The following is a 15288-nucleotide window of genomic DNA, read 5'->3' on the forward strand; positions in this document are numbered from 1 at the left end:
TGATAGGAAATGTATATAATTTGAGTCAATTGGAGGTGTACCTGTGGATGTATTTCAAGGCCTACCTTCAAACTCAGTTCCTCTTTGCTTGACCTCGACAAGTCTGGTTCATCCTTGGGAGCAATTTCCAAACGCCTGAAGGTACCACGTTCATCAGTACAAACAATAGTATGCAAGTACAACACCATGGGACCACACAGCCGTCATACCGCTCAGGAAGGAGACGTGTTCTGTGTTCTAGAGATGAACGTACTTTGGTGAGAAAAGTGCAATTCAATCCCAGAACAACAGCAAAGGACCTTGTGAAGATTCTGGAGGAAACAGGTACAAAAGTATCTATATCCACAGTAAAACGAGTCCTATGTCGACATAATCTGAAAGGCTGCTCAGCAAGCAAAAATCCACTGCTCCAAAACCGCCATAAAAATTACAGACTACGGTTTGCAACTGCACATGGGAACAAATTTAGTCCTTTTTGGAGAAATGTACTCTGGTCTGATGACACAAAAGTAGAACTGTTTGGCCATAATGACCATCATTATGTTTGGAGGAAAAAGGGGAAGGCTTGCCAGCCGACGAACACCATCCCAACCGTGAAGAACGGGGGTGGCAGCATCATCTTTTCGGGGTGCTTTGCTGCAGGAGGGACTGGTGCACTTCACAAAATAGATGGCATAATAAGAAAGGAAAAGTATGTGGATATATTGAAGCAATATCTCAAGACATCAGTCAGGAAATTAATGCTTGGTCGCAAATGGGTCTTCCAAATGGACAATGACCCCAAGCATACTTCCAAAGTTGTGACAAAATGGCTGAAGGACAACAAAGTCAAGGTATTAGAGTGGCCATCACAAAACCCTGACCTCAATCCTTTAGAAAATGTGTGAGCAGAACTGAAAAGGCGTGTGCGAGCAAGGAGGCCTAAAAACCTGACTCAGTTAAACCAGCCCTGTCAGGAGGAATGGGCCAAAATTCACCCAACTTATTGTGGGAAGCTTGTGAAAGGCTCCCTGAAACCTCTGACCCAAGTTAAACAATGTAAAGACAATATGTAACGGCCGTCGTCGGTGGAAGAAGGTGAGGACCAAGGCGCAGCGTGGTACGAGTTCATCTTATTTAATGAAAACTGAACACTGAATAACAAAACAACAACGAAAACAACTGAAACTGTTCTATCTGGTGCAGACACACAAAGACAGAAAACAAACACCCACGAAACACAGGTGCAAAAAGGCTACCTAAGTATGATTCTCAATCAGAGACAACTAACGACACCTGCCTCTGATTGAGAACCATACCAGGCCAAACTCAAAAACCAACATAGGAAAAAAAAACAGACTGCCCACCCCAACTCACGCCCTGACCATACTAAAACAAAGCCAAAACAAAGGAACTAAGGTCAGAACGTGACAGTACCCCCCAAAGGTGAGGACTCTGGCCGCAAAACCTGAACGTATAGGGGAGGATCAGGGTGGGCGTCTGTCCGCGGTGGCGGCTCTGGCGCAGGTCGTGGATCCCACCATAGTTTTTCTCCACCTCTTTATCCACCTCTGTGGCCTCTTAAAAACGGCGACCCTAGCCGCCGACCTCGGACTGGGGACCCTAGCCCCGGGTCCCGAATGGACTGGAGACTCCGGCAGCACCAGACGAGCGGGAGACTCCGGCAGCTCCGGACGAGCAGGAGTCTCCGGCAGCACCGGAGTGAAGGGCGATTCTGGCAGCTCCTGGCTGACTGATGGCTCTGGCAGCTCCTGGCTGACTGGCGGCTCTGGCAGCTCAGAACAGACTGGCGGCTCTGGCAGCTCAGGACAGACTGGCGGCTCTGGTAGCTCAGGACAGACTGGCGGCTCTGGCAGCTCAGGACAGACTCAGGACAGGTGGGAGACTCCGGCGGCTCAGGACAGGCGGGAGACTCCGGTGGCTCAGGACAGGCGGGAGACTCCGGCAGCGCCGGACAGGCGGGAGACCCTGGACGAAGGAGACGGAGAGAGAGCCTGGTGCAGGGGGCTGCCACCGGAGGGCTGGTGCGTGGAGGTGTCACCGGATAGATCGGATCGTGAAGGCGCACTGGAGCTCTCGAGCACCAAGCCTGCCCAACCTTACCTGGTTGAATGCTCCCCGTAGCCCGCACTGGGCTGTGCTGGCGAACCGGGGACACCATGCGTAAGGCTGGTGCCATGTACCGCGGCCCAAGGAGACGCACTGAGAGAGATGCGCTGAGCCGGTTTCATGGCACCTGGCTCGATGCCCACTCTATCCCGGCCGATACGAGGCGCTGCTATGCACGCGCACTGGAGACACCGTGCTTCTCACGGCATAACACGGTGCCTGTCCGCGGTAAGCATGGGGAGTTGGCTCAGGTCTCCTACCTGACTAAGCCACACTCCCCGTGTGCCTCCCCCAATACATTTTTGGGGCTGCCTCTCGGGCTTCCAACCGCGCTGCCGTGCTGCCTCCTCATACCACCGCCTCTCGGCTTTCGCTGCCTCCAGCTCAGCCTTGGGGCTGCGATATTCTCCAGCCTGTGCCCAGGGTCCCTTGCCGTCCAGAATCTCCTCCCATGTCCAGGAGTCCTGCGATCGCTGCTTCATCTTATTTAATGAAAACTGATCACTGAATAACAAAACAAAAAACAACCGAAAAAACAACCGAAACAGTTATATCTGGTGCAGACACACAAAGACAGAAAACAAACACCCACGAAACACAGGTGGAAAAATGCTATGATTCTCAATCAGAGACAACTAACGACACCTGCCTCTGATTGAGAACCATACCAGGCCAAACTCAAAAACCAACATAGAAAAACAAACAGACTGCCCACCCCAACTCACGCCCCGACCATACTAAAACAAAGCCAAAACAAAGAACGTGACAAAATACTAATTGAGTGTATGTAAACTTCCTACCCACTCGGAATGTGATGAAATATATCAAATCTGAAATGAATCATTCTCTCTACTATTATTCTGACATTTCACATTCCTAAAATAAAGTGATGATCCTAACTGACCTAAGACAGGGAATTCTTACTAGGCTTAAATGTCAGGAATTGTGAAAAATTGAGTTTAGATGTATTTAGCTAAGGTGTACGTAAACTTCCGACTTCAACTGTATAGGCAAAAGTTTGAGCGCATAATAGAAGGTTAGCTAAATGTACCTTCCACAATTAGCTCAATTGTATTCAAGTTGCTGCGGTCTCTGCCCTCCTCAGCTGTCTCACAGTAGTACATGCCGGCATCCTCCATTTTGACCGCATAAAGTGTTATTGTCACATCTTTTTCAAAGGGGCCAAAAAGCCATTCTAGTCTGTCACCATCCTCCATTTCTCCAGTGTCTGCAGGATTCAACTGCTTCCGTGTGCAGTTCATCATCACTTTATCATATCTGTACCAATGGACCTGGTCATTGCTGGATGGTGGGCGTTCACAAGGTAAATTCACAGTGGACCCTTCGTTTACCTTGAGAATGTAGCTGCTGGACACTGGAGGGGATAGACACCAAGATGAAAGACAGCACAACAGTAGAGTTGATTTCTGGAGCCAACCTCAAAATGCATGCAATGTTTGCTGACCTGCAGTTTGCTAAACTGCAACAAAAAATGGCCCTATATTTCACCAGTTTGAACAATTACAATCTATGAACAGAGTGAAATTATGGGGCTGTGTGTTTAAATCGACTAAATGCCTTACTCATTGTGATCTAAACCCTCTGCTCAAGTTGTCGTCCTGTTTTTTTTCTCCTCAACATGGACTCAAAGACTCATTCCTAAGTATAAAAATGTAGGCACACTTTACACGGTGATTGAGTTTTAACTTGTACATTTTTTAAAAAGTCGGGTGTAGAAACCACAAGCCGAGAGTATCTATTTCAAGAAAGGCCTACATCACGTCACAGGCAGTTGTGATGAAAATAGGTGGCAAGATGGGTCCTCACCATCAACCTGGATTATGTGCCCTTTTTGCCACTCCATATCATTCTGCTTGATCACACATTCATATTCCCCCTCGTTGGCTACACTGACAGGAGAGATTTCCAGAAAGAAGCCATCTGGGGAGAGCTTGAGTTGCTCTGAGGATTCTGGGTAGTCTGGAACCAGGGAGTCATTGTATTTCCAGGTGATCTTAGCCCCAGCAAAGCTTTGTTGTTTTTGGCCAGGGAGACATGGGATGACCAGGGTGGAGCCAGGTACACCATGCAGGACCCCAACGGAGGAAGAGAAAAGCTGGAACGAGAGACAGAGAAGGACAACCAAACAAGAAGATGGAGGCTGTAAGGTACATGAGGTGTCTGTGTTACATTAGCATTTGTCCTAAAAAAACAGGGATTCATATTACAATTCAAAATGGGCCAGTTTTCCCAGAACCAGATTTACGCCTACACTCCTGGGCCCGAATTCAAAAAGTGTCTTAGAGTAGAACTGCTGATCTAGCGACAGGTCTGCCCTGTCCATATGATCATATTCAGTATGATCTAAAAGCTAAAGCCGAACAGCAATCCTACTCTTTGTAGAGGCAACGGACCCAGGACTAAAAAAGCATTTAACAGATATTCTCCATTTAGCATGCTTTTCAGACCAAGAGTGTGTTTAATCATTCTCCGGGAAAATGGCTTTTTGTGTTTACCTCAGCAAGTTTATTACTCATATAATTTGCTAGACGTTAGTTAGCGGAGCAGTGCAACTAAACAATGTAGACATAACAGTGCTATTTAGAGTTGCTTTTAATGTTTCCAGTTTATCTCAGAGCTTCAGATAATAAAACTCATTTGTGTTTATGAGTTAGCAACGTTATTTGTTTGTTATTTCTACCATTTTTTTTAAATGTATTTTTCATTTTAATTTTTTTTATCCCAGTTTTGTCTCATCGCAGCAAGAGGGCATGGTCGAGAGCCACGCGTCCTCCAAAACACAACCCAACCAAGTTAATAGACACAACCCGGAAGCCAGCCGCGCCAATGTGTCAGAGGAAACACCGAAAACCTGGCGACTTGGTCAGTGTGCACTGAGCCCGGCCCGCCACAGGAGTTGCTAGTGTGTAACCCTCCCTCACGGCCAAACCCTCCTTAAGCCGGACGACGCTGGGCCAATTGTGTGGCGCCCCTTGGGCCTACCAATTGGCTGAGATAGAGCCTGGGCTCGAACCCAGAATCTCTGGTGGCACAGCTAGCACTGCCTTATACCACTGTGCCACCCAGGAGGCCCTGAAAAGTGGCATTTTCAGTCGTCATGCTGTGTCAACTGTCCAAATAAGATTCCATATTTTCCTCATTCTCCTGCTCTCCCTTCATATCTCTCTCTCCCTCTCGATCTCGCTTTTGCTTGCTCTCTTTCTCCTCTGTGCTCTCCCTTGACCTCATACTCTCTTACTATGCCTCATTCTCTTTCACACTCTCATCCCCTCCTTCCCTTTCTCTCTATATCTCCCTCGCTCTTTTCTCCCCCTCTCTCTCTGTGTGCTGCAGCCTGATATGGGGAAAAAGTCCAAGTTCAAAACCACAATGAAGAAGAAAATTCTCAATACCGAGTTTAATGAGGTACTTCCACCCACTCCGAGCAAAGTGGAAATCACAAACGTTAGAAGCATTTTTTAAACTCAAATACACTACAAGTTTGTAGGAAAATCCTCAGCAACAAAATGGTGATCAAATGTAGATCCTACATCTGTACCTGGCAACCCATTTCTCTGACTCACATTTGGCAACCAGATGTGCAAGACATATAATATATCATATTAATGTTGTTTGTTGAAGTTGAATTCTATGCCCTTGGAAGTGATGGAGAGCTATAGCTTACCCATTCTCATGCATTTGTGTTAGAATATTTTCCCATGCATTTAAATCCATAATTTGATTCCAGTACCATCATCTGAATACATTTTCCATCTCCTTCAATACTACTTAACTACCTACCATACCATCAACGTGAATTTAAGTCAATGCATGTTTCACATTCAATTTTAAACATCATCTGAATACAATTCCGCTAAGTGTGAGTACATGAATACCTTTCTCTCTCTCTACCTCTGTTCATTACAGGAGTTTGTGTACGAAGTTCCGCACGACCAGCTGGTGAAGAAAACCCTGGAGATCTCCGTATGGGACTACGATCTGGGGATGAGCAACGACTTCATAGGTAAGTCTCAAGGGGAAGTGAGGGAAAGGAGGAGAGTTAGCGAGAGAGAAATATATCTACAGAAAATAATGTAATAGAATTTGTGGGTGCGAGGAGGAAAGCAACGCGGGCCGCAGTGTGATGAGCAATGACGTCATAGGTAAAAGAGAGGGAGGGAGCGATGACGTCATAGGTAAAAGAGAGGGAGGGAGCGATGACGTCATAGGTAAAAGAGAGGGAGGGAGCGAAGACGTCATAGGTAAAAGAGAGGGAGGGAGCGATGACGTCATAGGTAAAAGAGAGGGAGGGAGCGAAGACGTCATAGGTAAAAGAGAGGGCGAGGGAGCGATGACGTCATAGGTAAACTAGAGGGAGGGAGCGAAGACGTCATAGGTAAAAGAGAGGGAAGGAGCGATGACGTCATAGGTAAAAGAGAGGGAGTGATGACGTCATAGGTAAAAGAGAGGGCGAGGGAGCGATGACGTCATAGGTAAACTAGAGGGAGGGAGCGAAGACGTCATAGGTAAAAGAGAGGGAGGGAGCGATGACGTCATAGGTAAACTAGAGGGAGGGAGCGAAGACGTCATAGGTAAAAGAGAGGGAAGGAGCGATGACGTCATAGGTAAACTAGAGGGAGGGAGTGATGCCGTCATAGGTAAAAGAGAGGGCGAGGGAGCGATGACGTCATAGGTAAACTAGAGGGAGGGAGCAAAGACGTCATAGATAAAAGAGAGGGAGGGAGCGAAGACGTCATAGGTAAAAGAGAGGGAGGGAGCAAAGACGTCATAGATAAAAGAGAGGGAGGGAGCGAAGACGTCATAGGTAAAAGAGAGGGAGGGAGCAAAGACGTCATAGATAAAAGAGAGGGAGGGAGCGAAGACGTCATAGGTAAAAGAGAGGGCATGGTCCTTCTGTAGCTCAGTTGGTAGAGCATGGCGCTTGTAACGCCAGGGTAGTGGGTTCGATTCCCGGGACCACCCATACGTAGAATGTATGCACACATGACTGTAAGTCGCTTTGGATAAAAGCGTCTGCTAAATGGCATATATTATTATTATTATATTATGACGTCATAGGTAAAAGAGAGGAAGGAGCGATGACCTCATAGGTAAAAGAGAGGGAGGGAGTGATGACGTCATAGGTAAAAGAGAGGGCGAGGGAGCGATGACGTCATAGGTAAACTAGAGGGAGGGAGCGAAGACGTCATAGGTAAAAGAGAGGGAGGGAGCGATGACGTCATAGGTAAAAGAGAGGGAGGGAGCGATGACGTCATAGGTAAAAGAGAGGGAGGGAGCGATGACGTCATGGGTAAAAGAGAGGGAAGGAGCGATGACGTCATAGGTAAAAGAGAGGGAGGGAGTGAAGACGTCATAGGTAAAAGAGAGGGAGGGAGCGATGACGTCATAGGTAAACTAGAGGGAGGGAGCGAAGACGTCATAGGTAAAAGAGAGGGAAGGAGCGATGACGTCATAGGAAAAAGAGAGGGAGGGAGTGAAAGGAGGAGAATAAATAGTGAAAGGATGGAAGAACTGAAAAGGGGAATGAAATGAAAATGAGCAGAAAAGAGGGGGAGGAAGCAAGAGCATTGGGAAATGAAAACGAGAGCGACAGAAAGTTGTCCTCAATCCCTCAATGGGGTGACACGTCAGATTCACACTGCTTTATGAGGCAGTGAGAACCGGTGGGGAGGCAGCTGGGGCAGAATGGATTGTCTCCCAGGGTGCTGGAAGGCCTTGAGATCAATGTGTTTTACTCCAATCTGGAGGTTCCCTGTAACAGGCTGAGTCTCTCTCTCTCTTTCCGACTGTCTCTCTAGTGCCCTCGCTCTCTCTCCCTTGCTCTCTCCCTCTCTTTCTCTCTCTCAAGCTGGGGACATAATATTTGTGAGTTATTACCCATGCCAGAAGAAAAGGGGAAAAAGGCTCTAACACACTGCTCTGGCTAACCTCTCCCATGACTGTTATCGTTATGGTGTAATGGCCAACATACACGATGGCCTAGATCTGTTAGCACTGTGGAAAATGACTGTGACACTGGGAGAGACAGAGCGAGAAGGGAGGAAGATGGGGAAGAGAATGTGGGGAGTGACCGAGAGGAAAAAGACGGATAGAGCAGAGGGAGAAGCAAATGTGCTGTCAAATACTCTCTGTAAAGGCCAGGAAGAATGATGGAGGAAGAAGATGAGAAGCCAGGGACAGAAAAATGAAAAAGAAATAGAGTAATTATGGAAGGCAGAGAGAGAGAGAGGAGGAGAGACGGAGAGAGAGTAGCAGTGTCCCCCCTGATTTGTAAGAGCAATTGATGGGTGGACTGGACCTCTCATTTTGCACAAAGACAGAGGTGTGGAGGAAGGAGGAGAAGGGGAGGAATAGAAGAGGAGGAAAAGAGAAAGGGAGTGGAACGGCCCCCATCAGGTTCTCCCTCATCCATCACGCCGGGTCACACAATCGCCCTCCATTTGTCACCCACACCCCTCCGGGCTCAGGGAACATGGTATCGATCTGTTTGTTTGTGTGTGTGTGTGTGTGGGGGGGTCAGCAAAGGGAGAGGGGATTGGAAGGTCATTAGGCGGTACGTGAGTGGCCTAGGAAAACAGGTCAAATGTGTGTACCACTGTGTGTGTGTCTGTGTTTGTTGGTGGCAAGAATGAGAAGGGGTCATTAGGAAGGTACGTGAGACGACTATCCAAACACACTTGCTCTCGGAAACTTGGGCGCGAGGTGTTTTTGCGCACATACAATTACACACATCCTGCTGGGCACACGCTGGTTGAGTCAACGTTGTTTCCACATTATTTCAATGAAATTACATTGAAGCAACGTGGAATAGATGTTGAATTAACGTCTGTGCCCAGTGGGATCTGTGTGTGTTTGTGTTACTGTACTTGTGAGGACTGTGTGTTGATGTGTGTATGTCTGGTTCCGAGGGAGTGTGAGTTATGTAAGAGAACAGTATTAACCTGCCCCATACCTCTCCCATACCTCTCACTGTATCTGAGTTTAATACCAAGGCTTAGTGGGGCCACACATGAGCTATTGAGCGTGTTTGAGGCGTTGTGAAAGCCGGCGTCTGTTAAATACTGTGTTAAAAACTTCACACTCCATCAACTATGCAATCACAGCCAGGAAAACATCTACCCCCCCCCCAGTGATGACTGTATTTCTCTCTCTCCTTTTTCTTGCTGTTCTCTCTCCCTGTGTGTCTCCCGTCTCTCTGTGTGATTCTCTTTGGGTCTGTCTGTCTGTCTGTCTGAATGTCTGTCGCCTAGTTGTTCATGTAAAATATATGTTTTTCTTGATGACTCACCTACCTGACTAAAGATTTCCTTTCTCTTCCTCTTCTCTCCTTCTTCCTCTCCCTCTGTTTCTCTTTTTATCTCTCTCTCTCTCTCTCTCTCTCTCTCTCTGTCTGTCTCTCTCTCCCTTCCACCTTCTCCCTCCCTCTCTCACAGGCGGAGTTGAACTGGGCATAAATGCCAAGGGAGTGAGGCTGAAACATTGGTTTGAGTGTCTCAAACACATCGGCAAGAAAGTTGAGTACTGGCACACGCAGTCTGTAAGCACCTTTGCCCAACAAGTTCTTGTTACGAACATTGTAGTCACCAGGTTGTTTCTACTCGGGATGCAGTTGAAAAAGGTGCCGAACGTCGGTTGAGATGACTGGCGTCTTGCAACGCTAATGCTAACTGCTATAACAGTTCTAGGAAGTATGGGAAACTGCATACTTGGTGTGTCTCTGATTGTGGCTGCGGCGAAAAAAGTGGGTTGACCATCAACGATGGGTGTAACATCAGCTCTCTCTTATTGGTTCGAAGGTTTTGACTGAGCAGTGTTGTTTTTAGTTTCTTACCATGCAACTACCATACCGCAAGTGTTTGGACTTCAGTTTTGAAGCCAGAAGATGAGCGCAAATTGTATTTCACTGCTACAAATAATTTTCAGTGATATGTCTGGCAGACATATCAGTGTGGATGACGGATCACCACCTCAAGCTGAACCTCAGCAAGACGGAGCTCCTCTTCCTCCCGGGGAAGGACTGCCCGTTCCATGATCTCGCCATCACGGTTGACAACTCCATTGTGTCCTCCTCCCAGAGCGCTAAGAACCTTGGCGTGATCCTGGACAACACCCTGACGTTCTCAACTAACATCAAGGCGGTGTCCCGTTCCTGTAGGTTCATGCTCTACAACATCCGCAGAGTACGACCCTGCCTCACACAGGAAGCGGCGCAGGTCCTAATCCAGGCACTTGTCATCTCCCGTCTTGATTACTGCAACTCGCTGTTGGCTGGGCTCCCTGCCTGTGCCATTAAACCCCTACAACTCATCCAGAACGCCGCAGCCCGTCTGGTGTTCAACCTTCCCAAGTTCTCGCACGTCACCCCGCTCCTCCGCTCTCTCCACTGGCTTCCAGTTGAAGCTCGCATCCGCTACAAGACCATGGTGCTTGCCTACGGAGCTGTGAGGGGAACGGCACCTCAGTACCTCCAGGCTCTGATCAGGCCCTACACCCAAACAAGGGCACTGCGTTCATCAACCTCTGGCCTGCTCGCCTCCCTACCACTGAGGAAGTACAGTTCCCGCTCAGCCCAGTCAAAACTGTTCGCTGCTCTGGCCCCCAATGGTGGAACAAACTCCTCACGACGCCAGGACAGCGGAGTCAATCACCACCTTCCGGAGACACCTGAAACCCCACCTCTTCAAGGAATACCTAGGATAGGGTAAGTAAGGGTAAGTAATCCTTCTCACCCCCCTTCTCCCCCAAAAAAAAAAAAAAAAAAAGATTTAGATGCAAGTGGCTGTTCCACTGGATGCCATAAGGTGAATGCACCAATTTGTAAGTCGCTCTGGATAAGAGCGTCTGCTAAATGACTTAAATGTAAATGTAAATGTAAAACTGACAAACTAGAATTTTTATGAAAAGTACTAATTATGGGTGTACTGTTGCCTGTATGTGTGTGCTTACTGTGACTGTCACCCTGATGCTGGCTACACTAGGTAGCTACTTCTCACGCCGTTGCGGGACAAAAGTGCTTAGCAGCGGAAGCGAAAGTGTCACGGCTGGCTGAAGGACTGGACCAAGGTGCAGCGTGGTAAGCGTACATTTTTAACTCTATTTTAAAATGACGCGGACAAAACGAAAAGAACAAAAAAACAACCGTGAAGCTTTTGGCTTTTGTGCCCTGAACAACTACAAAGTTAACTTCCCACAAAACAGATGGGGGAAAAGGGTACCTAAGTATGGTTCTCAATCAGAGACGATAGACAGCTGTCCCTCATTGAGAACCATACCAGGCCAAGACATAGAAATACAAAACATAGAAAAAAGGACAGAGAATGCCCACCCTAGTCACACCCCAGGGAGTGACAGACAGACCCGGTATTGTTGCCGTTCATGCCGTCCCTATCGAGTAGGTTGTATCAAGGTGACATCTAGATAGTTATCAATATTAGTTATTTATTGTGTAGGCTGCTATACCACTTGAAATAAAATAGTGGGAGGGCAAACAATTGCCACTTTAGCTACTGCTAGCGACATGGCTGCCCAGTGGGAAGCACCTCAGGTTGGCAGACACCTCCATACAACAACAACGGCACATTAGTCAATTTAATGATTTGCTTTCCATATACCCACTTGTGTTGATCAACCCACTTCTTTCGCCACGTCCACTTTCAGACACACTGCACATGTGTTGTTATCCACGACTCAATTCGAGCATTAAATACGCTAACCAAACAAACAGCGCTAACAATGCTAACAGTACTAACAATGGTACCAGTGCTAACAGTACTAACAATGGTACCAGTACCAACAGCGCTAACAGTACTAACAGCCCTAATAGTGCTAACAGTACTAACAGCCCTAATAGTGCTAACAGTACCAACAGCCCTAATAGTGCTAACAGTACCAACAGCCCTAATAGTGCTAACAGTACCAACAGCCCTAATAGTGCTAACAGCGCTAATTTAGCGTAATAGGTGTGAAAACAGTATTCACCAAAGTGCGTTAACAGTGTTAGCATGTGTTTACCCTCCTCTGCATCCCTGATTTACTATACAAAGTACCCAAATGACGAGGACAAGTTGGGTAAGTCACCTGCTATAGATTTTTATAATGGTGGTTGTCGCTCTGATGCAAACTGGCACACCATGACGTTAAAGCACAAAAGGATCCATCTGACTGTCTGTCTCTGTGTACTTGTCCGATGTCTGTAGGTGATGACAGTGGGTGTCTGTACCTCCCCTTATCCTCCTGTGTGTATTTGTCTTTGTGTGTGAGCGAGTGTTCGTGTGTGCATACATTTTGCATACAAATATGTGTGTGCACGTGTGTTTTTGTGTGTTTGTCTGTAAGCGTGTCTCCAAATGTCTCCATCCATGAACCCCAAAGCATGGAGCTGTGAAGAAAGAGACAAGACTCACTCCTACAGTACGACACTCACTCCTATGTTCCCTGGATGTCTCCCTGGTCTAACAAACTGATGTCCTGTCACATGTGCAACAGTATGGCTGGCAGTCCAGTGAGTCACTTTTCCTTGGTGACAGTCACACAAGATAACCATCCGTCTGGATTATTTTCTAAACCCTGCTCTGTGCCCTTTGACCTTTGACTTTGAGTGACTTGAAAGCTACATAGAGAGATTTCTGCGGCGCAGTCTCAAACAAACTATAGCCCCCTAGTCTAAAGAGTGGTTATCAGGGGTTATCAAATACTAACTACTGGGTGTGCAGGCTTTTGCTCCAGCTCCAGCCTAATGCAGTCTGGACGACAATAAGTGTCATCGGGCGTGTTCGTGCTGGAACAAAGGCATGCACATCCCAGTAGCTCTCGAGGACGTAGAGAGTTTCCTCCTTCTTTTCGGGGTGCCCTTACACTAAGATTTTATTTATAAATGCCAGAATTTTTTCAATTTCATTTCATAACATTCAAATATTCCATCCTGGAGATGAAAAAAACTATTAGTGTGAGAAATATGGCAAAAACTCCAATTGTAGCAAAAGGAATAGGTTAATTTGAGATTTTATCAATTTACTCATCTATTCATGTCTAAGTCGAGCATATCAAGCAGTGTCTAGGTCTAGGAGTTAGGGTTTGTTTAGGGAACTATGCGAGAGAGACTACCCAGGCTGTTTTTATGAGAGAGAACTGCCCATAGAGCTTAAAAGACTACCATGGGTTGCCAGACTTGCAGGGATGGACAGCAGAGATTTCCCTGGATGAAAGAGAGATTGGCTGTGATGAATTATACTCAGCATGGCAACAATCCCTCCCTGAAGCTCTACCACTGGACTGTGTGGACAATCATGGACTGTTCTGCATGCAGGATCAAAGGATACTGACAAGACGTGTGTGTGTGTGCATTGTGTACATGTCTTTGTGTGTGTGTTTGTTCATGCATTGAATCTAAACACACTCATGGACACCTCACTCCCCCACCATCCCTTGCAACAACAAAAAACACTGGCATAAAGTAGACAGTGACTTCTCACCATGGATTCCTTCACCAGAGACAGACCTTGAGGGGTTAACCACATTAAGGACAGAGGCCCAACCCTGTGGCCCCTGGCTACAGTTTGGACACCTTATAGTTCCAACGTTGGCCCACTAAAGCACACTATTACCCTTTTCACACTACTGAGACAAACATAGCCAAGTCAAGCCAAGCTGTATCACACTGGCCTGGTTACTCATCTACTGTAGTTGCTTGAATGAAAAAATGACCATGTGAAATTAAATATCCTGGCCAGCACAGTATGGTTTGGGTCGGCCCTGTAGTGTGAATTCGACATCTCAGTCAGTCAACAGTCTCCTGGACTTTTTCTTACTTTCTAATCGTTGTCTGGGATCCTTGTGTTTGTTATTCTGTACTTGGAAAAAGGTGTCACCATGGATAGCAAAAAAAACAACGACGATTCAGCATGGCTCGGGGTCAAATATAGAGGGACTGTGACATGGATCATGGATCGTCAAAGCTAGGGACTGAACTCTGAAACGACGAGTGAGAAGTTGAGCTCGTCTAAGTCTAGCCTTTCACGGTCACCAAGAACACACGTTGATTGACCTTGAAAAAGATGGCGGTGGAGTGGAGAGGGGTCGGAATCTGTTCTTCTCTATGCATACCAATGACGACACAGGACGCCTCTCCACGCACAGCAACAACAGTGAAATGAATAATCAAATGATAAATATCTCCGATGTCACTATGTGATATGTTGTCAAAGATGCATTCAAGGTTTTTTATGTATGTAATACTGCATATGTATACAACGGTCGGGTCTAATCCTGAAAGATGATTTGTTAAAACCGCATTCCAGCCGGTGTCTATTCCACAAGTTACTTAGTATGTATGTACTTCCCTCTCATATTTCTCATCATGGGAAGCCAGGCTTGAAGTTCTGATGTAACAGCCGGAGATGTTTCTTCTCTTGTTCAGGTGATCTGGTGGTTTATTTTCACTCAGATTCTTTCTATCTCTGCCTTTTATTTTGATATGTTGTTGGTCTAGCGAACTAGACTTTGTTCATCATGTGACAACAAAAAAAACGTATGCATTTTAACATTCTAATATAAATTGCATGTGTAAAGATTGTCTTATACAGTGGGGAGAACAAGTATTTGATACACTGCAGATTTGACAGGTTTTCCTACTTACAAAGCATGTAGAGAGAGGTCTGTAATTGTTATCATAGGTACACTTCAACGGTGAGAGACGGAATCTAAAACAAAAATCCAGAAAATCACATTGTATGATTTCTAAATAATTCATTTGCATTTTATTGCATGACATAAGTATTTGATTCATCAGAAAAGCAGAACTTAATATTTGGTACAGAAACCTTTGTTTGCAAATACAGAGATCATACATTTCCTGTAGTTCTTGACCAGGTTTGCACACACTGCAGCAGGGATTTATGCCCACTCCTCCATACAGACCTTCTCCAGATCCTTCAGGTTTCGGGGCTGTCGCTGGTCAATAGGGACTTTCAGCTCACTCCAAAGAGTTTCTATTCGGTTCAGGTCTGGAGACTGGCTAGGCCACTCCAGGACCATGAGATGCTTCTTACGGAGCCACTCCTTAGTTGCCCTGGCTGTGTGTTTTGAGTCGTTGTCATGCTGGAAGACCCAGCTACTACCCATCTTCAATGCTCTTACTGAGGGAAGGCAGTTGTTGGCCAA

General features: G+C 46.5%; 1 protein-coding gene across 4 annotated transcripts in view; it reads left to right on the forward strand.

The window, feature by feature from the left end:
• The window catches only part of LOC118395521 (double C2-like domain-containing protein beta), a 75841-nt gene extending 61115 nt beyond the window's left edge, over nucleotides 1-14726 (forward strand). Inside the window, exons 11-12 of one of the 4 annotated variants that reach the window (XM_052464465.1) lie at nucleotides 9564-9643; nucleotides 12327-14726. In XM_052464465.1, the coding sequence (XP_052320425.1) occupies nucleotides 9564-9643; nucleotides 12327-12389 (143 nt within the window). In that variant the 3' untranslated portion in view covers nucleotides 12390-14726. Of the gene's footprint in view, nucleotides 1-9563; nucleotides 10006-12326 lie in introns of those variants that run through there. The other 3 variants (XM_052464461.1, XM_052464463.1, XM_052464462.1) reach the window with 3 other exon arrangements.
• The last annotated feature ends 562 nt before the right edge of the window (nucleotides 14727-15288 follow it).

The sequence above is a fragment of the Oncorhynchus keta genome, chromosome 16, assembly GCF_023373465.1.
Source record: "Oncorhynchus keta strain PuntledgeMale-10-30-2019 chromosome 16, Oket_V2, whole genome shotgun sequence".
Classification (NCBI taxonomy): domain Eukaryota; kingdom Metazoa; phylum Chordata; class Actinopteri; order Salmoniformes; family Salmonidae; genus Oncorhynchus; species Oncorhynchus keta.